This window comes from Nicotiana tomentosiformis, chromosome 7, assembly GCF_000390325.3.
Source record: "Nicotiana tomentosiformis chromosome 7, ASM39032v3, whole genome shotgun sequence".
In the NCBI taxonomy this organism is placed as follows: domain Eukaryota; kingdom Viridiplantae; phylum Streptophyta; class Magnoliopsida; order Solanales; family Solanaceae; genus Nicotiana; species Nicotiana tomentosiformis.
The window spans coordinates 95,028,808-95,055,493 of record NC_090818.1 but is presented as its reverse complement, the minus strand read 5'-3'; the positions used below and the strand labels follow the sequence as shown (position 1 = coordinate 95,055,493).

General features: G+C 37.1%; 2 protein-coding genes and 1 long non-coding RNA gene across 3 annotated transcripts; 1 reads left to right on the top strand and 2 right to left on the bottom strand.

Annotated features, from left to right (window-relative positions):
* The first annotated feature begins 8,442 nt into the window (after positions 1 to 8,442).
* LOC104107574 (uncharacterized) lies at positions 8,443 to 18,910 on the top strand. The gene is made up of 4 exons (XM_009616413.4): positions 8,443 to 8,816; positions 9,323 to 9,959; positions 12,689 to 12,816; positions 18,163 to 18,910. Exons 1-4 carry the CDS (start codon positions 8,685 to 8,687, stop codon positions 18,610 to 18,612), a joined length of 1,347 nt encoding a protein of 448 aa, XP_009614708.1. The 5' UTR covers positions 8,443 to 8,684; the 3' UTR covers positions 18,613 to 18,910.
* LOC138896537 (uncharacterized) lies at positions 18,446 to 19,040 on the bottom strand. The gene is made up of 2 exons (XR_011409873.1): positions 18,840 to 19,040; positions 18,446 to 18,799 (listed from the first exon to the last, which is right to left on the bottom strand). It is a non-coding gene; the product is annotated as an uncharacterized lncRNA (long non-coding RNA).
* Positions 19,041 to 22,027: 2,987 nt separating this feature from the next.
* LOC104107573 (probable LRR receptor-like serine/threonine-protein kinase IRK) lies at positions 22,028 to 26,042 on the bottom strand. The gene is made up of 2 exons (XM_009616412.4): positions 24,011 to 26,042; positions 22,028 to 23,824 (listed from the first exon to the last, which is right to left on the bottom strand). Exons 1-2 carry the CDS (start codon positions 25,504 to 25,506, stop codon positions 22,378 to 22,380), a joined length of 2,943 nt encoding a protein of 980 aa, XP_009614707.1. The 5' UTR covers positions 25,507 to 26,042; the 3' UTR covers positions 22,028 to 22,377.
* Between the last annotated feature and the right edge of the window lie 644 nt (positions 26,043 to 26,686).

Sequence of the window (26,686 nt, the reverse complement as noted above, 5' to 3'; positions counted from 1 at the left end):
CGAACATATTAGAACCTTTCAATCATGATTTTGAGGTTGTTTACTCAAAAATCAAACCTTAGTCAATTTTTCCAACTTAAAGCTTCCGAAATCAGAATTTTCTTCCCAAACTAACTTCGAACTTCCCGAAATTCAACTTCGACCATATGTACAAGTCATAATACCTGAAGTGAAGCTGCTCATGGTCCCAACTGCCGAACGATATGCTAGAACTCAAAACGACTGGTCGGGTCATTACATGTAGGATCATCAGTGTGGCACTCTATTTTGCACGAGTTAAAACAACCTACAATTTATGATACTCTACAAGGTTAATTGGAGTTTAGAGTCGCCGCCTAGTATTTAAGGTATACTAGGATACTTATACTACAATATATAATGTATACTTAATTATAGTCTCCGAAACTATTGAGATTCTAGGTAACTGTTCAAACTATCTCGAGGAGAAGGTGTTAGGCATCCCTCAAGATCTACAAAATATGGTTCCGGTGGACTCAATCAAATAAATAGGGGGTTAAAGATAACTAAAAAATACTCACAACTATTACAAAGAAATAGAGAATGATTAATGTGTACTCAAATGAATAGTAATGATAATTAAATATGTAATGCATTGTGTGCGGATGAAGTATGCAAGTGTATTCCAAAAGGATAAGCTAAATGTGAAGGTGGGTTCTAAATAAAGGATAGTAAAATATTTGACAAAATATATATGTAACAAAATGTAGTGTGTAAAAGAGTTAAAGTATATTAAAGAATGGTATTTAGTGTAAGTTGAATAATATGAAAAAAAATTGTACCTAAATATTGCATGTTAACTCAAAGTGTTTGAATAAAATTTGAACTTACAAGAATAAACTTACAAGGAAAAACTTAAAGGACAAGGTGATCCCCTTTCCCCTTCCTATTTGTATTGGGCATGGAGTACTTAAATAGACTGCTGAATTTTTTGAAGACTATCCCTGGATTCAAGTGATGCGGAACCCAAGATCAAAAGATATATGATGTAAATATGGTAGGAAGTGACGTAGGATAATAAGAATTAATATGGAATTGAAAGATAAAATTGTGAAGCTTACAAGGACATTAGACCCCAAGATTAGAAGCGCAAGCAACCATGGATATATTAAATCCATAACCTCAATAGAAGTAATCAAGTAACCTAACCTATTACCTAAGATAGAAGATTACTTATAAGGAGAATTTATCCTTGAAGCAAGCAAAGACAAGTTCTTGGTAGAACTTAAGGAGAACTCTCCTAAACTCTCAAAGAGATAAATATATTTCATATAACACTCAAAGGTATGATGATCTTACAATGAAAGAGTGATGGATATTTATAGATCCATTTCAGCTACTATTTATCAAACTACAAGTATGAAAACAAATACTAAAATGGTGTTTAATAGTGGCTACATGCAATCTTCAATAATGGAGGCCTTAAAGTCATCTAAGAAATCTTATGGAGGCCTACAAACATAGCCATACCATCTAACTACTTGATGCACCTTTTAAATGAGTTCACATGAATAATTCAATTCAATGTTTTCCACCAAGTATGAATGATTGAATCTCTTGTATTGGAAATCTCGGCATATTGGTGCAGTCTTGGTAGAACGCCTATATTTCTGTCTAGGAGTGTTGAAATTGCACAATTCTTGATTCTCTGAAAAGAAGACATATTAGGCTACACGTTTGATAAGTTTCACAGCTAAATTCATCTTATGATATTCCATAACTAATTTTCAAGTTGACCAATATGATTCTGTCCAGATTTGTACAGCTGTAGCTTATATGGCCATAACTTGATGTAGGAAGCTCCAAATTAAGAATGGTTTGGCTCATTAGAATCTAGACTTCAATATCTTTAATCATGATGAATTTTGTAGTCCCAATTTGATCTACGTATATGAGGCCAAAAGAAATATTCATGCAATATGTCCAAAGTTTTTTGAACACCAAAATGCCTCATCAAGCCCCCAGAATGAGCTTCTCTTACTAGTAAATCTCTTATAGAACACATAGGAATACATAGTTTACCTTCTCTGAATAAATAACCTTCGTGTCTATAATATTTACCAAAAGAAGTATCTCCACATGCTTCAAATATTTGACAAAAATCATGATCTTTAGTATACAAATCTTTAATATGTTCAAATCCCAACAACTTAGAAGTAAGAGTTGACAGAAGGGCATACCTACGAGATAGTGCGCCAGCAACTATATTTTCCTTGCCTTGCTTGTGTTGAATCACGTAAGGAAATATTTCTATAAATTCAACCCACCTGGCATGCCTTCGGTTGAGCTTTCCTTGGCCTTTCAAATGCTTCAAAGGTTCATAGTCTGTCCGAAGAACGAACTCCTTAGGCCAAAGGTAGTGTTGCCATGTCTCCAACGACCTCACCAATGCATAAAGCTCCTTATCATATATTGAATAATTCAATGTAGCTCCTCCAAGTTTTTCACTAAAGAATACAATTGGCTTTTGATCCTGCATTAGCACAACACCTATCCCGATTCCTGATGCATCGCACTCAACCTCAAAAGCTTTGTTAAAATCTGGAAATTGCAATAATGGAGCAGAATAAAGTTTTTCTTTCAACAAATTAAAGGCATTCTCTTATTCCTTCCTCCACGTAAAACCCCTATCCTTCTTTATGACCTCAGTCAATGGTGTTGTAATAGAGCTAAAGTCCCTAACAAACCTTCGATAGAAACTAGCTAAACCATGAAAGTTTCGCACCTTGGTCACAGATTTTGGCATTGGCCAATCCTTGATAGCCTTCACCTTTTCCTCATCTACCTCAATTCCTTTACTACTGACAACAAACCCAAGAAAGATTACTTTATCCGTACAAAATGTGTACTTTTTCAAGTTAGCATATAATCTTTCTTTTCTAAACACTTCCAAAACACATTTTAAATGTTTTATATGTTCATCAAGACTATTTCTATAAATAAGGATGTCATCAAAATAAACCAGAACAAACTTTCCAATATAAGAACGTAAAACATGATTCATTAAACACATGAAAGTGTTAGGTGCATTAGTTAATCCAAAAAGCATCACCATCCACTCATACAAATCATGTTTAGTTTTAAAAGTAGTCTTCCATTCATCACCAAGTTTCATACGAATTTGGTGATATCCATTTTTAAGATCAATTTTAGAGAATATGCATGAACTATGTAATTCATCAAGCATATCATCTAGTCTAGATATGGGATAACGATACTTTACCGTTATCTTGTTAACGGAGTGATAATCAACACACATTCGCCAAGTTTCATCCTTCTTTGGCACTAAAAGCACTGGCACTGCACATGGACTCATACTTTCACGAATGTGTCCCTTTGCTAAAAGCTCCTCTACTTGCCTCTGCAACTCTTTTGTCTCCTCGGGATTGCTTCGATAAGCCGGCCTATTTGGAATAGACGCTTACGGGATGAGATCAATTTGATGTTCAATTCCTCAAATTGGTGGCAATCCATTTGGAACATCCTCAGGAAATATATCCTTAAATTCCTACAAAAGAGAAGAAGCAACACTAGAAAAAGGAGTGGTTAGTTCATTAGCGCTCAAATAAGATCCCTTATACAAAAAAAACCACAAGATGCGACCAAGATTTGTAAGCACTCATACACTCTCTGAATTTTGCATGTAGGCTTATTTTGCTCTCTTTTACCTCATCTTCTTTTTTCCCACTAATATTTTTCATTTTCTCTCCCCTCTTTTTTTCTTGCTCACCGGGTCTCACAATTTTCACAAAATCATCTTTTTTTTGTCTCTCATTTATTTTATTCTCTTCTTTTTTCTTATTCTCTCTTTTTTTCTCTTTCTCCTTACTCACACGAGAACCTTTTAACTTCATTTGATCTTCAAAAACTTACTTTGGTTTTAAAGGTGAAAGTGTCACCTTTCTTCCATCCTTTTCAAATGAATATCTATTCTTGTAACCATCATGCATTGCTTTCCTATGAAGATCTCTATAGTAGTGTGAAGGAATAAATCGTTTTCTCATAATAGCCTTCATCTCTTCCCAAGTAGAAACTGGTCTCTCCAAATTTTTTTTTCTATTCACCACTATCTTATCCTACCATGTTGAAGCATAATCGGTGAATTTGGTAATTGCCAATTTGACCTTTTTATCCTCCGAGTAATTATGGCAATCAAAAACCTTCTCAACCTTTCTTTCCTAGTCTAAATAGGCATCCGGATCACTCATCCCTTGAAAGGAAGGGATGTTCATCTTAATACTACCCAAATTCCTATTAACTTCTTCTTCATTCCTAAGTCCCCTTTGTGGTCTTCCTCTTCTTCTATCCCCTCTTTGACCATGTCTTCCCATATCAACATAGTCATTATCACTATCTTCTTCAATGTCATCAAAGTGTTCTTCACCAACCCGTGGTTGTGCACGTGGTTGTTCTTGCCTCCTTTCGTTCTCTGGGACTCTTCTCCTATTTTCATTTTCTTCAGCCTCTCTTGCATATTATCTAATCTCATACTCTTCCTTGAAAATTCTCGTTGCATTTCTTGAATGGCAACCAATATATTTGGATTGGCATTTACACTTCCTGTGCTTTCACCACCATTACCTGTGTGTGACATGTTTATACAAAAAAAAAAGTTAGGGCCTCACAACACTCCCTCACGTGTTTACACTCGCTCAATGTCACACAACCCTCGTGTTTGTCCCTCAATAGTTTTGGTCTTTTTTTAAAAAAATCCCTCCACTTAAGCCCTTTACTACTATAGAGTTTTCCTTTGTAGTTCTGCCAAGTAACTAAATCAGGACGACTCCAAAAGAACGTTTCTATTGTAAAATTCCAATATAAAGAGCTCAAGTGTTGACAAGAGAAGAAACAATGATGCTGGAAAAAAAAACTAAGGGAACAACAAAATTCAGCAAGAATAGCTGAATACACAAGATTGACTATGTGGATTTAATCATAACTTGAGCTACACGACTAAAATGATTTGATTCAGAGAGGACAAAAAAGATCACAATAGGTAGTATTTAAGTAAAATACTACTTGTTGAATAAGAAGAATAGATGACAAAAAATCCAGAAACAAAAGGCTGCTCTAGATTATAGTATTTTTGGACATTTTTTTTTTGTTTTTTTGTCTTTTTATTTTTTTGTTTTTTAAACAAAGAGCTCAAAACTTGAAAAAATATAAGATAATATAATCAACTAGGCTCTGATACCAAATGATGCGGAACCCAAGATCAGAAGATATATGACATAAATATGGTAGGAAGTGACGTAGGATAATAAGAATTAGTATGGAATTGAAAGATAAAATTACGAAGCTTACAAGGAGATTAGACCCCAAGATTAGAAGCGCAAAAAACTATGGATATATTAAATCCACAACTTCAGGAGCAGTAATCAAGTAACCTAATCTATCACCTAAGTTAGAAGATTACTTAGAAGGAGAAACTATCCTTGAAGTAATCAAAGACAAGTTCTTGGTAGAACTTAAGGAGAACTCTCCTAAACTCTCAAAGAGATAAATATATTTCATGTAACACTCAAAGGTATGATTATTTTACAATAAAAGAGTGATGGCTATTTATAGAGCTATTTCAACTACTCTTTAGCAAACTACAAGTATGAAAACAAATACTAAAATGGTCTTCAATGGTGGCTACATACCATCTTCAACAATGGAGGCCTTAAAATCATCCAAGAAATATTATGGAGGCCTACAAACATAGTCATACCATCTAACTACCTGCTGCACTTTTTAAATGAGTTCACAAGAACAATTCAATTCAATGTTTTCCATCAAGTATGAATGATTGAATCTCTTGTATTGGAAATCTCGGCATATTGGTGCAGTCTTGGTAGAACGTCTATATTTCTGTCTAGGAGTGTTGAAATTGCACAATTCTTGATTCTATGAAAAGAAGACATATTACGCTACACTTTTGATAAGTTTCACAGTTAAATTCATCTTATGATATTCCACAACTAATTTTCAAGTTGACTAATGTGATTCTGTCCAGATTTGTACAGCTGTAGCTTATATGGCCATAACTTGATGTAGGAAGCTCCAAATTAAGAAAAGTTTGACTCATTAGAATCTAGACTTCAACATCTTTAATTATGATGAATTTTGTAGTCCAATTTGATCTATACTTGAACAGATTAATATTTAAAATTGGACCAATGTTCGGACAGTTTTGTGAATGTTGGATAGCATTATATATCACTCCTTTGCTCCAATTCTCCCAAAGTATTTACCAAATGTTGCAAGCCTACAAAATAAAATAAAAATATACTCAAAGTAATATATTCTAAAAATAAAGTACTACAAAATATATTATTAAGAGAGAGGCTAAATAGTCAATCACAAGTTAATTCATCACCATTTTGATTAAGAATCATGATTATCTCCATTTAGGCTCACTTGAGATACGTGTATAAATTTTGAATTCTCATCCACACCTGTGACTTTCGATCTCATATCAAATAGCTTCTTTACCAATCCATGCATTACTTCTTGAGCTTTTCTAGCTTTAGCTCTCGTGATTGGTCAAGATGGTAAATATAGTTCCTTGATTATAATTTCGTCGAGTGTGCTCGTATCATCAAGTATCATCCTAGGTGTGCCAAGCTCAATCTGGTCCAACTTGGTTTTGCAGAATGTCTCTGCCTGTTTTGTAGAGGAGATGTCCAGTCAGTTAAAGCCTTATATGACAAGTTTCAGATGTTCTCCAAAGCCTCAAGACTAATACCTAATCCCAGCAACAGCGCAATCTATTTGGAGAGGTCAGCCTGACAACACAATGGTAGATTATGGATATCCTAAACTTTGCTAGAGGTGAGTTACCCTTCAGATACTTAGGGGTACCCCTAAGAACCAAACTACTATCTATATTATAATGTGAGCCATTAATTGATAAGATGCTGGGGAGAATAAGTTCATGGACAACCAAGTTTCTTTCATATGTTGGTAGAACACAACTGGTCAAGAGTGTGCTGTTTGCCATTCAAACATTCTGGGCACATGTGTTTATCCTCCCAAAGAAACTCATCCAGCTTATTCAAATAATTTGTAGAAGATTTTTATGGACAGGTAATGCTAAATTCTCCAGGAAATCTCAGATAGCTTGGGACAAAATCTGTGCTCCAAAGACAACTGGGGGGCCTAAATTTACTCTATGTCAATTACTGGAATAAAATTGCTATAGGCAAGCTCCTGTGGTATGTATACAAGAGGAAGGAGAAGCTCTAGGTAATTTGGGTCCACACGTACTACATCAAAGGGAGGTCAGATTGGGATATAGATCCTAAAAGTGCATCATGGGTAGTGCAATCAATTTTCAAATCTAGGCACTACTTAGAAGCTGCAGAATATACCTTCACTGAATTTTAACAGATGACGAGCTACTCAATTAAACAGGTCTACCAAAAATGCTAAGGGACTTTCAAAAGGTATCGTGGAGGAAACTCATATGCAACAATCAAGGAGCTGCTAAATGGATCTTCATCTTGCGCTTAACTGTGTGGGGTAGATTGGTTACAAAGGATAGAATTGCTCAATGGGGCATCACCATTGATTTACTATGCCCCTTATGCTCTAGAGCAAATTAGACCATCCAACATCTCTTTTTGGATGTGAGGTGGCCAGGAATATATGGAAGAAACTTTTGATGTGTCAAGGTATAAACAGGAGTAGCTTGCTATGGAATGATGAAGTCCAATGGACACTAAAAATGTGTAAAGGGAGGAGTGCAGGGGCTGGCATCTATCGCATTATTTTGGCTGTAACATTGTACTACTTGTGGCAAGAGAGGAAAGAACCAAATGAAGACAGCAGAAATTACTGTTTGATTGATCATTCAGGAGATCTATTTTCGAGCGAGCGTATCCCCAAGTTGGCTACTTACATACAAGAATTGAATTACTACCTTGTATAGAATGTGAATCCAACAAAATATGAATAGCTTGTAGGTGTGAGGCAGTAGAAGGCTTTACTGAGGCATTAGTCTAATGTTATTTTCTGTGTAGTTATTTGGAGCTGTAAAAACCTCACAATTTTAATATATATAAAATACGATAATTTGACCCCCCAAAAAAGGATATAGAAATCTGTCAACACTATAAGAATAGTTTTACAACAAAATCCGTATCCAACCATAATAATCACATTTATAATTTAAATATCATCTTCAAGAATTTAAGCTTTTCTTTAATTTTAATTTATAACTCAAATACGTTATTTAATAATATTTATGTAATTTAAAAAAAAAAGCTATGCACAAATCCAGCATACAGTCAAATTATATACACATAGGTAATACTCCTTATACTAGAAAATGAAATGCAACTAAACACAATATAAAATATAATGAACAAAATGACCCCTAAAATATACAAAATTTAAATTCGACTCCATGATAAATTCTAAATTATTTGAATCTCTGCAACACCGATACTGGGATATAGATGCGACAGGCACAAGTCAAAACGACGAAAAGGCCCTCGAAATTCTCTAGAATTTCATATTCCTCATCCTACAAACCCTAGATAGGATCTCAACGCGCGATCGATTTCGCTAGCACTTCGATCGTATTCCACTGCGTGATTATCAAATTATTGTCAATTTTTGGTGAAAAATGACAGCTTTATAAGATTTGATCCGACCGAAGTTCGAATTATAGCTGTGGAATGGGCAGAAGTAGAGTATTAGCGGTAATTTTCACATTACTAATCGTTTCAGCAACTTCAAACGCAACATTATTCAATTCCAGGAAGTTAGTTGATTTGGCTCCTACACAAAGCAACAATTCATCTGAACAGGTAAAGTTCCTCTCTTTGCATTTTAATGTATGTCTTTGTGAATTTGTGATATAGATACATCTATATGTGCTGTAAATCGGTTTTTTATATAGAACTATTAGCTAACAATGAATTGTTTAGATTTACGCTTAGTGAATTGGTGATGTAGATACATCTACATGTGCTATAATTTGTTTGTTTTGATGGAAATATTAGCTAAGAAATGACCTTTCTGGATATATATGCTCAGAGGCGGATCTAGGAATTGAACTTTATGGGTTCGAGTTCGAAAATCTATCATTGGCCATTTGATTAACTGTGTTCGAAATCTGTTAGTTGTACTAATTTAGTGAATTTTTAACACGTATAAGAATCTGAGCTAAAACTACTTGGTTCAAATGAACCTGTATCTATTACCATACATCCTTCCCTGTATATGTTAGTGAATAGATGATATAGATACATCTATGTGTATTATAGTTTGTTTTTTTCGATGGAATTATTAGCTAAGAATGATTTTTATCTAGATTTCAGCTTCAAATACTCCAGTTGAGGGTGAAAAGGAAGTTAACGCCAGCAAAGTTAGTGATAAGAAACCTGAAATTGGAAAAGAGAAGCCTGAAAATCCTGAAGGAAGTAATGATCCACCAAAACCTCCGCCGGAGGAACTGAATTCAACTAAAGTCAATGATGGGAGCTCAGTAACTGAAAAACAAAAGCCTAAAGATCCTCAGGTAAGAAACGATGCACCTAAAGATTCAGTGGACCAGAATTCAACTACGGTCAATGATGGGAGTCCGATAGCTGAAAGCGAACAGCCTAAAGATGCTCAAGGAAGCAATGATCCATCAAAACTCGACCCAAAGGAACCAAATTCCACTGTAGTGGATGGTGAGAGCTCTAAAGGTGAAAAAGAGAAGCCTAAGGATCCTCAGCCTCAGGGAAGCACTGACTCACATAAATTGGATCAGGATCGCCCTAAAAGTGATAACAACACGGCTGCTGAAAGCCCTCCACCTGCTGAGAAGAAGGAGACTGAAGAAAAGAAGAACCAAGATGATAAAATAAACTCGGAAGTGAACACTAACGAAAGCTGTCAGGGGGCTACTAACATGTGCAGGGTTGAACAAACACTGATTGCCTGCATTCAAACTCCCCAGAATGGTAAACCTTTTCGCTCATCAGATCACATGTTTCACTGAATTGGAAATTTGATTGAACTGTTGTGGTGCTGGCAAACCTACCAAGATGTAATGGATTGACAACTGATTACTAACTTTAATATGTTGTAACCTGAAGAATTTAGACTTTAGAGCCTGACAATTTTGCTAATAGAGATATAAGAAGAGCTAGAGTGACATCATATGGATCACCATTATCTAATATTTCAGTAGGGCAGTATTAGAAGCTTGCAACTAACATTGTCCATTGGAGTTGGGTGGTACTTGCTGTAGTTTATTCCCATCAAAAAGGATTCCTCCTATATGTTTGCAATTTTTTGATTTCTTTGTGAAAGACTTTTTTCCGAGAAAAAACGAAATTACATGAAATGTTAGTATTAGGCAATTCATTATCAAGGAAAATGTTAATATTAGGCAGTTAAATGTAGCATTTTATCTAGGATTATTTATTGGAATAACTTAAATGTGACCATTATGGTTCATGAGATCTTAAGATATTGTTCTAATACCTTAAATTTTGAATTCTTGCTGCCTGACTAGGACCATGCTCCCTCATCCTTACCCAGAAGGTTGGTGGTTTTTTTTTTTTTGGGGGGGTGGGGGAGGGGGGTGTAAGTAAGAGAAAAAGATCCAAGAGAAAAATGGGAACAAGGGGCAAACATGTGGGCAGTCCGAATATGGATCAGTTGATCTTCATATCTCTGTTTAGATGTCTTCATGAAGAATCGTAGGTCTCCAAGTTCTTTTCAAATAATCGGGCATGTCAAAGTGTTAAAATTATCTAAAAGCTAGTTGTCTAATAATAGTTGTCGAGATCGTCGAGAGAGTTCTTGGTTCTCGGCAATACTTCTTAAGTATGCCAGCATATATGCTTCTATATTGATCACTTGCCATCCAAAAAAAAGAATAATTTTGGTAGAGAAGCACTTGTGATTGGACTGTTGCTTGAGATGTGAATACATGAGCAGATGTAAATGCTGTATTTAATAGGGGTAGGGTAGGAGAAAAGGATTAGTTTGAAACACTTCCCATATAGCATGCCTATGTTCTGTATTGGTGTGGTCTGGAAAAACTTTTTGTCATCTTTTCCTAAGTTGCTCGGACTCTTCATTTTTGGTGTTGCACCCGTGTCGACACGACATGGGTGTGGGATCCGTACTGGATTTGGTCAACCAATTTTGGGTACTTTGACCAAAATCAACGGAGAAATTCGGAACAAATACAATGACTTCTGAAATCAAACTAAAAGCTAGGGTGAAATTGAAGAAAATGGAATACCTTGTATATAGAAATTACTATGTCAGTCCTTTTCCTTTTGTCTCCTTCCCGCATTATCCCCTTGATCAATATTTTCTCCTTCTCGGAATACATTGTAAGTTTTTCACATAGTGTCTCATAATGTAGACATATTTTTATAACTCTATTTTTAGATGTTTATATTATTTTTAGCAGAATCCCCGCACCCGTATCCGTACCTGGATCCGTACCCCCGAATCTTAAAATTTAAATAATGAAGGATCTGACCTCTAGATCCGCACCTGTATCGAACACCCGCACCCGAGTCCGAGCAACTTAGATCCTTTCAAAGGCTTATTATGAGCACTTCATTCTTACTGCTATAATCTTTATGGTATTTATGATGGTGGTTATTGTTGCCACTTGTTTATAATGGAACTTACATCATCTAAACCAAGTTGTATATAAAGGTGCAAAACATCTAGGTAATGATGTCGAAGACTCGAGCTATCGCCCTCGGCTTAGAATATCCATAACCACTCACCTAATGTCATGTTTGTTTCTGCTTAATGGGGATTTTTTAATCTGAATCGGTCAAATCTCAGCCTATTAAGTGCACTTGTTTTTTTTCTCTTAACCACGTATTGTTCTGGATAAATCTAGTTCATTAAGATCTTGTACATAGAAAATCATCAAAGATGTTCACTTAATATTCCCTGCAAAGGTGACCTTTTACTACCACTTTGTTCAGTACTATAGCACAACCACCGCCACCAGCTTACCGCACAACCACCATCACCTAGCACCATTACCATCTTCTCCACTGATGACCGCCACCAGCCACCACCGCACAAATTATCCTGAAATAAGTTGTTGAATATGATCAAATGTCAATTATTATGGTCCCTATCAGAACGTTTGATGAAGTTCGTGAGACATGTTTGTTTGAGTTGTTCATTTCTCCAAGAATGTGCTCTTCTTTGTCTCCTACCTTCTGTAACTTGGTTATAGGCGATAAAAAAGAACAAGGTTTTACCTTAACAGATTTTGGCCCCGCGTTCATCATAAAAATTTATTTCCTCTAATTGCTTTTATACTGGAAAAGTGAGCCTGAAGACATAAATGCATGGGTGAGCAGAGAGAAAGGAACAAGTAATATATCATCAAGAACTTGTAGTTTTTCATCGTACTCTTTGCATCTTCTTGATGCCCTTTAATGAATCTAATTTACTTCATCAAAAAAAGAACTTGTAGTTTTTCATTGCTTTTTGCATTAGACTATATAATTGGTGTCTCTTGTTTTTGTTGCTACCTTGCCATCATAGAGGCACAGACTCTCTTTCTCTCTCTTGTTGTGTAATCATCCTTTCAGCTCTCCCCTCGCTGACCTAGCAAGTAAGCTTTATATTAGTCTTGTCATTAGTAAGTGAAAAATATCTTTGATGTCTGATAGCTTTACTTTCTATGATTTAACAGGATCTGCTGGATTGTTCCTTGTGGTGCAAAATGAAGGGGAAAAAAGAGTGAAAGTAAATATCAATATCCAACCTCCTCTGGACAGTTCTCTACAAGCTATTAAACTACCAAAACATCAGTCAGAAAAGGTATGCAGTCTCTTGATGTACTTGCTATTGACTCACCCCCCTCCCCCCCAACCAAAATTCTTTTTCTAAATTAGCAAGACATCTGGGAGTCGATAGAGAAGAATTAACTTGGGCATTTTGCATGAATTTGAACTTCTCCTGCTACATGAACAAAGTGACAAGTGTTTCTTAACTACATGGGAAGTGATGGCAAAAACAACCTTCAGGGAATAATCTGTGTGAGATGCTTGTTTACTTACCTCATAAAATTATATCTGGAGTGAAATTGCGGCCAAATTTTTGGTTGTCCCGTGAATGAATGTGCTATGGTTAACTTATGTGAGGCAGAAAAACTTCAAATCATGTTGAATTATTTTAGCTCCAATTGTTTCTTATTCAATTCTTTTTAAGCAGCTCAAATGAATCATGTGGGAATTCCTGTCACAGTTTTTACTTACAGTTAGTTTTTTGCGCTCTTTATCCAGCTTTACCAGTGGAATACAAGGAATGTGTCACGACCCCAAAATCCACTATAGGTCGTGATGGCGCCTAACGTCGCCGTCAGGCAAGCCAACAGTGATTGATCAACTTAATTACTCACTTTTATTACTTTTGAAATCATAATTTCTATTAATTAAATAGTATAAAATAGAATTTACAGGGTAAAATGATGATATTTACGTGAACTACAATAATGAACAACCAGTAAGAACTCCCAAAACACGGTGTCACAAGTGCATGAGCATCTACTAAGGAGTACAATACAAATACAACATCCGTCTGGAATACAAGTTAGACAGGAGAATATAAATAACTCTGATGGAGACTATGTATGCTACGGATCGTAACATAGAATGCAACTCACCGTAAAGTCCCCGCAATAGCCGCGCCTCTGCACCCAGAGGACCACCGGAAACATATATATACCTGCACAATAAGTGCAGCAAGTGTAGCATGAGCACGTAAATCAACGCGTACCAAGTATCTAGCCTAACCTCAGAGAAGTAGTGACGAGGGGTCGGCACTAACGCTTACTAGTGGTCCAATAAATCAAATACAGTAGGAAGTAAACAAACGTGAGGCAAAGTAAATAAACGAAATAAACAAGTATAAATACGTGGTACAATCCTCCTCTCAACAATAAACTTAAGCTCTTAATTAGCAGTCACCTTCTCAACCGGAGTGTATATACAATGGACCTCACCAGATAGGTCGTCATAAGTCAAATCAGGAAAACTCACAGATACTCTGGCTTCTTGTCAAATATTACGCACGATTCCATAAGAGTATTTTATAGAAATGCCGAGGCGTACGACCCGATCCCATCATACTGTGAGCACTGCTGAGGGTCGAACGACACGAACAATAGGTGCATCTACTATACTGCCGAGGCGAACGGCCCGCTCCCATGAGAGTGGTACATAATCCTGCCGAGGCAAACGACCCGATCCCATTAGAATAAGAAGTTTTAACGGGTCATTGACCCCACTCACGAATAAACGTGTGAATTATGAATTTTTAAGGAAAACCTTTCGATGAAAACGCATAGCGCGGGAGAAATTCGTAAGAGGAGCACAATTATTCCGCGGCTAATCATGAAGCTCGCCAAATCTCTACTTTAGCAAGTCTATCACTCCACGCAAGTCTAGTCTCAAGTCGTAACGTAAAATAAAGGAATTTAATAGGCAAGGGACAACTCAAACAGTACAGTTGTAGCATGGCGGGAACCTAAGTCTACCTGGACAGAACATGAATCTAGCTACGTATGGACTTTCGTCACCTTGTGCGTACGTAGCCCCCGCAACAAGTAGCACATATCAAATACATCACCTAGGGGTAGTTTCCCCCTCACAGAGTTAGACAGGAGACTTACCTCGCTCTAAAGTTCCATAACAGGCTCCAAAACCTCTCTAACGCCTCAAATCGATGTCCGTCGATCCAAAACTAGTCAAACAATGTGCAAACCAATAAAGATATACTCTAATACCTATAATTAATCAATTTATAATAATTCCCACCTCTGCTCGAAAAGTCTATAAAGTCAACCCTCGGGCCCACGCGCCCGAATTCCAAAAGTTTTTGAAGATAAACTTTACCCATAACATTACGAACTCAAATATATGATTTATTTCAAATTCCATGACTAATTTCGTGGTTGAAATCCAAAAATACCAAATTCTAGGTTTTCTACCAAAATCTCACAATTTCTACCAATTTTCATGTTAAAATCCTTATAGAATCCATGTATTTAACTTACAATATGTAGGAATAACTTACCTTGCCATAGATTGAAAATCTCCCCTTGAAGCTCTCCAAAAATCGCCCAAACCAAGAGAGAAATGAGTGAAATGAGCAAAATCCCGATTTTTAAACAATCTGCCCAGTCGATTTTCCGCACCTGCGGAAGCTACCTCGCAGATGCGGCTTCCCCTAAGGTGCCAGCTTTTTCCGCTTCTGCGGACATTCAATCGCAAATGCGCATCCGCTTCTGCGGAAATCCCCCGCATTTGCGGACTCCCCAGCTCGAGCAGCACTCCGCACCTGCGCGCCCATGACCGCACCTGCGGCTCCGCAGGTGCGCTACCACACCTCGCCATTCCAAACCACTTCCGCTTCTGCGCTCCTCCGCCCGCATCTGCGAGCCCGCAGATGCGGTAAATTCATCGCACCTGCGAATCCAACCAGCCTCAATCCCAACCGCTTGGCCGCTTCTGCGGTCTCACACCTGCGGTCATAACCTCGCAGGTGCGATCACACCAGAAGCCTTAAGCTTCAGCAATTCCTCCGAGTCCAAACTCGATCCATTTCCAATCCGATTCGCACCCGAGGCCCCCGGGACCCAGTCCAAACATACCGACACATCCCAAAACACGATACGGAATTAGTCGAAGCCTCAAATCACGTCAAACAACATCGAAATTACGAATCGACGGCCAAAACCTTTCATTCAACTTTCCAACCTTCAAACTTCGCCGAAGGCGTCCGAATTGCACTTAAACATCCCGGAATGACGCCAAACTTTACGTGCAAGTCACAAATCACGATACGAACCTATTCCAAGGCTCGGAACTCCAAACGGACATCGATTACACCAAAATTCATTTCAAATCGAACTTAAGAAATTCTTAAACTTCCAAAATGCCAACCTTCCATAATAAGCGCCGAAATGCTTCTGGTCCACCCGATACTCAACCTGAATATACGCCCAAGTCCGAAATCATCATACGAACCTATTGGAACCTTCAAATCCCGATTCCGAGGTCGTTTACTCACAAGTCAAACCTTAGTCAATTCTTCCAACTTAAAGCTTCCGAAATTAGAATTTTCCTTCCGAATCAACTCCGAACTTCCCGAAATTAAATTCAGACCACGCGTACAAGTCATAAAACATGAAGTGAAGCTACTCAAGCCCTCAAACCGCCAAACGACGCGCTAGAGCTCAAAACGACCGGTCGGGTCGTTACAGAATGTTAGGTAGAATGCCCAATTATTCTTTACTCTCTGTTTTCGTAATATTCTAGTTAGATCATTTTGGTGAGGTCCCTTACCATAACTGAACAGCTCCGGAAGGATCAGTCTTTTCTTAGGATTTACATTACGTACTGCACAAATACCTTTTCCTTTCGCAGCCCATCATGATCATGGTGATATTACAAAAGGGGGGGGGGGGAGGGGGAAGTTGGAAGAACAGTTGTAGTTCAAGTGTAGGAATGAGATTTTAAGAGTTACTTTTCTCATGTAACAGATTGGTACACTTGAGCCTTGTTAACAGCTCTGTGCATCTTTGCTAAAAATCAAATGTATTTGAGATACTAGTTGGTTTACAAGTGAAGATTTATATTGCTGGAGTTCCAGGGCTGTAAAGTTGGGCTACAAGGCCTGTATGAATGGGATGAGGCCCACAAAGCAAAATGAAAAGTGGATTATTAGAGGATGATAAGTAGCTTAGGATAGTATAGATTAGGGTTTCTTGTCTTCTAGGTGTCAAAGGGATTTTGATATCTGAGAAAAATGACTATGATACTCAAGAAAATTCTTGTGTATGTGGTGTAACTGGAAATAGGGAGGTTTGAGTTTGACAAAAGCTGGATAAATAGGAGAATAAAGATAATACAGTTTTAGGAACAACTCATTTTTGATAAGGAGTTTTAAGCATTATTCTTAGTGTCTTACGGGCATCAAACTTCAGGTTGAGTGGCATCGCATAGTTCAGGTGACAGAACAGTGGCTGAAGGGTTTTTTGTTTACTCAGCTTTGTCATAAATTGGTACATTGAAGAAATATTTGCAAACTTTCTTTTAAACAAAAGAAAGGAAAGAGATGCTGTGAAACTTGAAGTGCATATCTTTATTGTAGGATTCAGAAGCCAACTTGAAATAGGTAAACCCGAAATAATAATTCTTTTTTTTTAATCAGGAAGGAAATGGTTGAACCCGAAATGATAATTCTTTCCACTGAAAACGAATAATCTTATTTCTTTGACCTGAAATATGCTGGCTCATTTGCAGAAACTGCCAGTTGTCTGTCATATAAACTTGATCTTAGCCACAAGGCCGGTAAAGGTATTGTCTGCCATCTAAACTGATTTTGTGCACAAACTAAGACAGATTATGATCTAGTTTGTTTTTTTGAGAATGGTAACAACGATTATGATCTAGTTTACAACGTCCTATACAATAAAGTGCATCTGCATTTGAGCAAGCTTCTGAAGTAAAAGTTTCCTCCGTGATATCCCCCAAGTTGTATGAGGTGTTCCGCAATCTAGCCATAAAGAGAGCCTGTGCTACGCACTTGATTATGAATTTACTTGAATGTTGTATAAGAACTTCTGGTGTTCTGGTTCAGTGTTAAGAGCGCAGCGTGATGCGTTCATGAGGCGCACGCCACAGTTTGAAGTTCGCGACAGAAAAAAGCTTGGTATTTAAGTGGAGAAGGATAAAGGGACGGGACCATTATCCACTGCGTTTCGAATTGTGTACCCACTGTCGAGGATTTCTCGATTATCCCAAAAAAAAGAACTATGGTGGTAACTAAAATAAAATAAGGAGATTGTATAATTTGAAATTACAGACACTAGTTATAACTACTTCTATATATCAGTGCATTTTGCGTTGAAATGAAGTTCTAAAATCTCAGAAGTTTCCACTTTGTCTAAAAATGATCTCACACAAATTCGCTATGCACCTTTTGTACTTGTAATTTCTACCAAACACTTACAAATTGTTACTTTTGCTCCAGCCATGGTGGCTGACGTCCTATGTGTACTGTGTTCTTAATTAAGCAACTTTGTGCGAGTACAAGTTTGCTTATTCCATATGTTATGCTATGCTGGAGGTCCGTTCTAATATTATAAATCTGCTATGATAGATCGATATCTCATCAATCATGGGCAAAGGTTCTGAAATAGTGCTGAATGCTGGAGATGGTAGTTGCAGGCTTCAATTGGACCGCCGTGTATCTATGGATATTCTGCAGCAGGTTTCTCTTTATTCTAAGCGCGTGACCCCTGTCTATGGTGCATACTTCCTTTTTGTTGTAACCCTACTTTTTGGTGGGACATGGGCTTGCTGCAAGCTAAGGAAGAAGAAACATCAAGATGGAGTTCCATATCAGGAATTAGAGATGGGAGTACCAGAATCTGCCTCAGCTACAAATGTTGTTGCAGCAGATGGTTGGGATCAGGATTGGGATGACGATTGGGATGAGGAGAATGCAGTGAAGTCACCAGGTGGACATACTTATGGGAATATCTCTGCTAATGGCCTCACGTCTAGGTCTTCTAAAAAAGATGGATGGGAAAATGACTGGGATGATTAGTAATAGAATATCCAAGAGAAAGAATGTTTTTTTTATTGTTACAGGAGGTACATACACCACGGAAGAGCTAAACAACGTTTAAAGACCTTTTTGTAATTTAAATCTTCACTTTTTATTTTTGTTTTTACCAATTTGGATATTCTTTCTTTTAGCACATTCTTTTGACAGAAGGTTTTGGTTCTAGATACTACAATATGTTGTTACATATGTGTTTTCATTGTTGAAACGAGTTTTGTACACGATTTGGAATGATCCTTTAATTGAAGTGCAATATAGCAAATTATACCTACTTGCTCAATTTCTTCTTGAGATTTAAACCCTAATGTGGTTCAACTGCTTGTTGCGTTCGTCGTTTTGGAAGTTTACACTGATAGAAGTCTTGTGGACTAGCTTCTCTTTGATTGATCCTTGAAAGCCTAGGATTTAGCATTAAAGAAGATTTTTTTCTTTTACTATAACTGCTGTTTATAATTTGAGGAACAAATTTAGAATAGATTGCGACCTTTAGACTTTGAGGATGAACGGAGAAAAGGTAATAGGAGGTTATCAATCAATCTACCAAAAAGAGCACTTGCCTTGGAACCTAAAGGCTGAAAATGTTCCACTATCTTATCATATTGTTTTTGGACACTCTCTTAAGTGAGTCCTTTTTTAATTGGCGTGACATCAAATCCTAGATAGCTGAATTGTGAAAGTTCCCATCTGTTTTCTAGTACTCATGCTGCTGAGTTTGTTTTTCTAAGTGAAAAAAGATTAGTGTATATGTTTTCTTCTTTCAGGTTGACTTGGTAAAAAATCTTTTACTGAAAATGTACATAATTAGCCATAGATTCATACACCAACTTTGTAAAGTTTGGATTGCAGACGAGTCGTTTGACTGAGAGTCTGATACCCCCCACCCCTTATGTGCGATGGTGTGGGTATAACTAATTCCGGGATTAGTTATCTCGGAATTGTAGTATTTTTTTTATTCTCATGGGAGGGTGGAATAACTAATAATTAATCATGGGATAACTTGTTTCCCAACCAAACGACCCTTAAGAGTTTAATAATACCAGGTATTCCCTCCGTTTCAATTTAGATGAGGTAGTTTGACTAAACACGAAATTTAAGAAAAAAAGAAGACTTTTGAAACTTATGGTCTTAAAAGCTTTAGGGGTAAAATCTTTGTGGGGCCATAACATGTGTGTGGTTATAAAAGCTTCTCATTAAGGGTAAAATGAGTAAAATGAAGAGTTTAAAGTTGGATTATTTCCAAATTTAGAAATGTGTCATTTATTTTGGATGTGGGCAAAGTTACCCGTTACATATGCTGGTAGAAAGTAGTAGGTACTCGGTGAAAGTTGAGTTGAAAATCGGAGTCTTACATTACAATCTTCTTTCTAGCAAGTGGAGTAACACTTGTAACTGGGGTGAAGTACACGAATAGTTTACAAAGTAGAAGTTCTTGAATTTTTGTCATCGTTTACCTATGGCACTCTTCTAAGTTTTTGGTTTTGGTTGTAAAAGTTGTCAAAACACTTACTTCCCTTTTACTTTTGTATAGGGTACGTTGGCCAAGTCTTCACTTTATTCCATGAAGTGAATAAACAGATTGAAGGTTATAGAAGCTTTGTCCCCACTCGTGAAAAACCTTTAGTAAAGCAAAGAGAGCACTAGCAGATTAGTGAAAGTTTAACATGGAATCCATCATTGTGTCCTGATAAAGTGAAAAGCCAAAAGAGAAAGAATTGAAAGAAAATTCTTCTTGTTCTATACACTTGGTTCGCTGTCCAAGATACCCTTTTTTTTTTTTTTTCTTTTTCTCGCATGTATTTTTTATTTATTTTATAATCGTACCTTGATTAATTCAATAATATATTTGCTGCCTCCCATCAGAGGCGGATCCAGAATTTAAATTTTATGGTTTAAATTCTAAGGTTTTTAGCATTGAACTTATTATATTTTTAAAGTTAAAATGGTTCATATACTATATATCGCAATTTCAGTGATGTTTCATACATAAATTTATGTTCCACATCAAAAGTTATGGGTTCAATTATATAGTTGTACATCCTCCCATCAACACATGTATCGAATTGCTTTATCCACTAAAGTTTGGACAAATATAAAGAAATCAACTAATAATAAAAAGTTGAAACACTAGGAAATTTAATCATCTCTGTTGTCGTAAGCGAGTCCCCCTGATCATGGAGGGTCTGATGATAGTATTTAGAAATGTATTACTTACACCATAATCGATCCAAGATTAAGTTGGACGTGAATTATGAATAGACGAATTGAATGCTGGTAGGCTCTGCTATAATGGTTAATGATGGCTATTTCTTGATTAGGCATAATGCTTAAACTAAGACCAAGTATGGCAGGACAAGTGCTTCAATAATCATTTGAACTTGCACAAATAATATTGTTTGTCGGACTTGTAGAGCAAGAAACATCAATTTTGCTTTAGGATTTTGCATCTTTTATATTTATCAACCAAGTATATTGTTGCGTTTAAATTTCACTTTTGCATAAATATATAAAGCTCTTTATTGTTAAAACTGGGCCATTTTCATGCACATGGGACAAGTAGAGTTAAGGTCCCCCCCATATTGCAGTAAATCATTAGGTCCTCGTCTAGTCTTTAATTCATTGTAGTAAAGACTTGACATCGAAGCATTAATTATTTCACCAACTTCGATCTCTCTTACTATATACAACAAGTGTGGTAGACTAGTGAATGCATTCTTTCGGTACCTTTTCTGATTATTCAAAAAAAGGGATAAGACCCACCCCACCTATAAATTATTACCCTCGAAAAAAGTTGCATGTTCAAAATTAATACACGAAAACATTTTCTAGTTTCGAAATATAAAATAATAGTTCTATAAATAATGTACAGTAAACTCTTGAAAACCACAAAGTGGATAATTATTTGGCACTGGAGGTGAGTTGGGGATGTGTTAACAGAATGATGTTAATGGGAATTTAAAATTTAATATACACATTTAAAAAATAATTTAACCTATATATACAATATAATTTTCTATATACACAATATAATTTTTTTACGAATGACCACCCTTCACTGTATGTGGCTACGCCACTGATGATGTGGTATACTTTTTTTTTATAACTGAAATCTACCGAGGCCATTAGAGCATAGTTCAAAACTCCGCATAGAATAAGCCGCCCCTTTACCTTTCTCCATTTAAATATTAGGCTTTTGTTTGCGGCAAAGTTCGAACCAGTAATACACACCTAACTCACATATCACACGTTGTGCTCTACCCCTCTACCAATAAACAAAAGCCGCTGGGGCAGTATGCTTAATTTGTGTAAAAAGAAATTCAAGAACTGCCACTGAATGGTGGCCTACTTTGATGTTTTCATTTCATCACAAATCCATGTGGGGGCTTAAAAAGGCTTCTGCTACAAAAATACAAAGGATGTATTTTTCAGCTTTGTATGGACAACAACATCAAACAAGCACAAACAATTCAGAGACAGAAGTTGGATGTCTCAATACTACATAAAGACAATGCCAGTCTATCAAAATCTAACAAAGGTCCCCAAACTGGAGCTGGTGAAGAGGAATCCAGTTATTTAAATAACACCACATAAAAGATTTAACAAATAAGATAGATATTTGGATATGGTAAATAACAACAGGATAGTGACCTTCTCCAAATGTATTTCCTGTCTTCTAAGAAACTAACTGAATTCCTGTTCACCACAAAACTCATTCTCTATAATCTTGTTTTCCACAAACACCTTATAATATTACTCTATCTCCTCTGGACTTTCTGATGGACATCGGATTAACTCCAAAATTTTGATCACTTCTTCCATATCTGGTCGATTTGATGGAACTTGAGATGCACATATTAAACCAAGTTTCACAACTGGAATTGCCTCTTCGACGGGGAAGTTACCTTGGAGCCGTTGGTCAATGCACTCTTCTATCCTGCCTTCTTCCAATGCCCCCCGCACCATGTCACATAATACAACCACATCATCTTCCATGTACTCCACGGGTCTTTTCCCTGTCACCACCTCAAGAATCAAGATACCAAATCCATAGACATCACATTTCTCAGTTATCTTTACTGTTTGGCATGCAAATTCAGGAGCCATGTATCCAAGTGCACTCTGAATCTTGCTGCTCAAGATGTAACGATCCAAGACGGGTAATAAACGAGCCAAGCCAAAATCTCCAACTTTGGCATTGGCAGAAGCATCGTCTATGAGGACATTGGTTGACTTCATATTGTAGTGAATAATGCTCAGCTGGTGCAGATAGGCTAAGCCCTTGGCCGTATCAAGAATAATGTTGAATCTTTGCTGCCAAGAGAGACTGCTTTTAGAGCTTTCCTCATGGAGTAATTTGTACAAGCTTCCACCAGATACATACTCATTAATCAGGAGCTGAAGAGGAGGAGTCCAATAATAACCTTCAAGTGCCACTAGGTTCTGGTGTCTGATGCTTCCGAGACTTTTCATTTCACTCTCAAAATCTTCTTGTGACTTGATCAAACTTGTAATGTTGAGCTTCTTGATAGCAACAGAACGTCCATCTCCGAGTTCTGTCTTGTAAACGGCTCCGAAACCACCACGTCCAAGTTCGTTACCCTTGTTGAGCAGCGCTTGAGTTCCAGCAACAAAATCTGCATCACCAGAGAACATAACAAGTTTGCCGAGGTTGGCTTCTGTACCATGTGAATGGCTATAGTCATCGCCACCAGATAAGGTGAAAGTTGCAGCAGAGAGTGCCATAGAAGAGCGCACGTGTAGATTGAGAATACTGACAACCACTACTCCAAGAGCTATGAAAACTGCCGCTCCAATGGCAATGAGAGATGATATACTGAGCATGATTCTCTTACGACCAAGCGAATTAACAGAACCATGACTCGAGTCAGATGAATTGGGGTTTAGTACAAGAGGCTTGGGATGGACCGCAGGGCAAGAGTGGTTGAGAACAGAACCACAAAGGGATGGATTACCCACAACAGATGAGGGAGAAATGGTGTTGAAAAAGCCACCTACTGGAAGTTCACCTTTGAGATGGTTGTGGGATACATTAAATGTGACAAGGTGGGAAAGGTTGGTTAGTTCTTTAGGCAAGCTCCCAGAAATTTGGTTAAAAGAGAAATCCACTACCTCGAGAATGGTTAACTTAGCAATCTCTGGAGGGATAGGGCCAGTGAGGTTGTTGTGTGACAGGTCCCTACATAATCAAAAATACACAACAGGTGACTCTTAGAATCAAACAGCCATAACAATTGCAAACAACATGAAAGAAGAAAACATGATCGAAAAAGCTAAAAACAACCTTACTTGATGTAACAGTAGGTAAGAATACAAAAAGGCACACATTTAAGAGAATATGAGATGGAAGTGGATAGAAACTTACAATGAAGTTAGAGCGGAGCAATTTGCTATATCCGCAGGAATTGTACCACTCAGATGATTTTCTCTCAACTTCAGTTCCAGCAATGAAACAGCACTCCCAATTTCATGGGGAATGCTTCCATTAAGTTGATTGTGACTTAAATCAAGAACTCGGGTTGCATTTAGTTTACCTACAGCTTCTGGGATAATACCTGTCAAAAAGTTCCGGGAAATATTCATGACCTGCAAGCTAATGATGTTCCAAATGGCAGACGGTATTTCACCAGATAATGCATTGGAGGACAAATCCAAAACTTGAAGGCTTTGATAGGAAGCAGCTATGGACATTGGCGGATAGTCTATACTTCCGGTAAACCTATTCCCGGAAAGGGAAATGCTCTTTAGTCCCAATGTGAAGGCCCAAGAAGGAAGATTACCAGTCAAGAAGTTGTGCCCAATGTCCAAGATTACAAGGTTAATGCACTTCATCAAGGACCGAGGCAAGCTTCCAACAAGCAGATTATTCGACAAATTCAGTTGCATTAGCAATGGAAGATCTCCCATAGAGCTTGGTATCCTACCAGAAAGATTATTTGCAGAAAGATCCAAAACTTGCAGGCTTTTCATTTCAGCTATCCAATCTGGAATCTCCCCATTGAATGAATTTGATCTTAAATCCATAGTGGTACATAAACCAAGTCTTCTCATAGATTCAGGAAGGCCACCACTAAGCAAATTCTCACTGAGATCAATAGACTTAAGCTGCACACAGTTCCCAATATTTTCAGGCAGCCAACCAGTGAACTTGTTTTTCTGCAAAGTAATTGACCTCAAAGAATATAAACCCTCAATTGATTTAGGAATCTCACCCTCCAATAAATTATCAGAAACATCGAGGGATCGAAGAGAGCTCAGGGACCATAACCCTGAGGGCAATTGACCTGAAAGCCCGTTCGACGAAAAGTTAAACCTTTCTAGTGTTGAGCAAGAGGTTAAAGAATCAGGGATTTGGCCAGTGAGATTATTCTTGGCAAAGGAAACAGCTTGTAGAGACCCACATTGTCTAAAAAATTCATCAGGAATTGGCCCTGACAAACTGTTGTCACTCAAATCAATAACCCTCAAACTTGGTATTTGGGCAAGAATGGGATTAATATTGCCTGTAAAGTTATTCTTAGACAAAGATAAAACCCTCAAGAATTGTAACCTCAACAGGCTTCTCCCTATATGCCCAGAAAGAGAGAAATTGTCAAGCAGAATCTCAGAAACTCTATTGGAATAAGGATCACATTTTATACCAACCCAATTACAAGGAGTAGCATCATCTTCAGTCCAAGATGTAAGCTTTGATTTAGGGTCAGTGAATCCAGCTTTGAATACAATTAAACCCATTACATCATCATTAAATGCAGGGTCTAAACACTCCACAAGAAATGGAGTTAAGGATAAAACAGTTAATATATGCAGTAACATTCTCAAAACAAAATCTCTCCTTTTCTCCACCAACAACAAAAACATAAAACAAAAACAAAAGAACCAACAGTTGTGTTGTAATAAAATCAATAAATGAAAAGGGTATTAAGAGGAGATGTTAAAGAAATGACAAGAGGGTGTGAGGAAATGAAATGCAAATTGCATATGTAACAGAAAAGAAACAAAATCCAGCAAACTCAAAGCTTAAAGAAGATTCTTCACTGAAATAGGTAAAGATAAAAAAGAAACATTCTCACTGCTTGGAGATATAGAGGAAGAAAAAGGGTGCTTTGTTAAGTTGTAAATTCTGCTGCAAGAATGTGACACCTTCACCACAAAGCAAACAACTTTGAATTCAAGAACCACTAAAGAGAGAAACTTTTGGTGTTTTGGGTAGAAGGGGGATGACAGTTTTTAGAATAGAAGAAGAGGAGACTGATGGGGCAATTAAAGAGTTTGTCAGTCAGTAGTGTATGTGTGTGTGAGAGAGAGAGAGAAGCTCAGACTGGTTCCTTTATTTTTTTTTAAATTCTGCAGTTGCTGAGTACACTCTTTTATTTGATGTGTTGTATTGGGAGGAAGAGGGAATTAAAAGCTGGTGGATTCAATGATTTTGTTTAGTCAAATAAAGTATAAAGTGGTGGGGTTTTTTTGTGAGTTTTTAACCAAAATTATAGGAGTAAGTCCTTAATATTTCATCTAGAACTCCTTTATTTTTGCTAAAATGGAGCACATATAGTCTAGTTAACAGCAAACCCAAATAAAAGGCACAAAACTGACGGCTCTTTTCCACGTGCAATGCATGTGACAGTAGAACACATGAGCCTAATAGAGGTCGTTTTCTCCAAATAACCAATTCAGCGTACTTGTATGGCTGCAAAAGCAAAACTGCGTGGAAAACCCAGATGAAATTCTTCTCTGAACACAACGTGTAATGAAGGATTAGCATGACTCGTGACCTAATCAGTCCCAAAATGGGCAGAATTAAATTATACCATCAGTTCTTATCTTAAAGGAATTATTAACAACACTTTCTCCTTTGTTGTTCTTGAAACTGTTTATAGGTTAGGAATCAAAAAAATTCTGCTCACCCCACAATAGCATAAATATGAGTAATTCAAAAGCCAAGCAAATTATAATATTTGAATTGGACAAAATTTTGATATGATTAGCCAGTTTGTTTACTTGAACATGGAGCATTAACAGTTCCATATACAGTTTCAGT

Coding starts and splice junctions, on each gene's coding strand:
- LOC104107574 (XM_009616413.4), top strand. CDS start 8,685: ATGGGCAGAAGTAGAGTATTAGCGGTAATTTTCACATTACTAATCGTT. Junction 9,960..12,688: donor CATTCAAACTCCCCAGAATG/GTAAACCTTTTC, acceptor ATGATTTAACAG/GATCTGCTGGATTGTTCCTT. Junction 12,817..18,162: donor CAAAACATCAGTCAGAAAAG/GTATGCAGTCTC, acceptor CTGCTATGATAG/ATCGATATCTCATCAATCAT.
- LOC104107573 (XM_009616412.4), bottom strand. CDS start 25,506: ATGTTTTTGTTGTTGGTGGAGAAAAGGAGAGATTTTGTTTTGAGAATG. Junction 23,825..24,010: donor TGCTCCGCTCTAACTTCATT/GTAAGTTTCTAT, acceptor TTGATTATGTAG/GGACCTGTCACACAACAACC.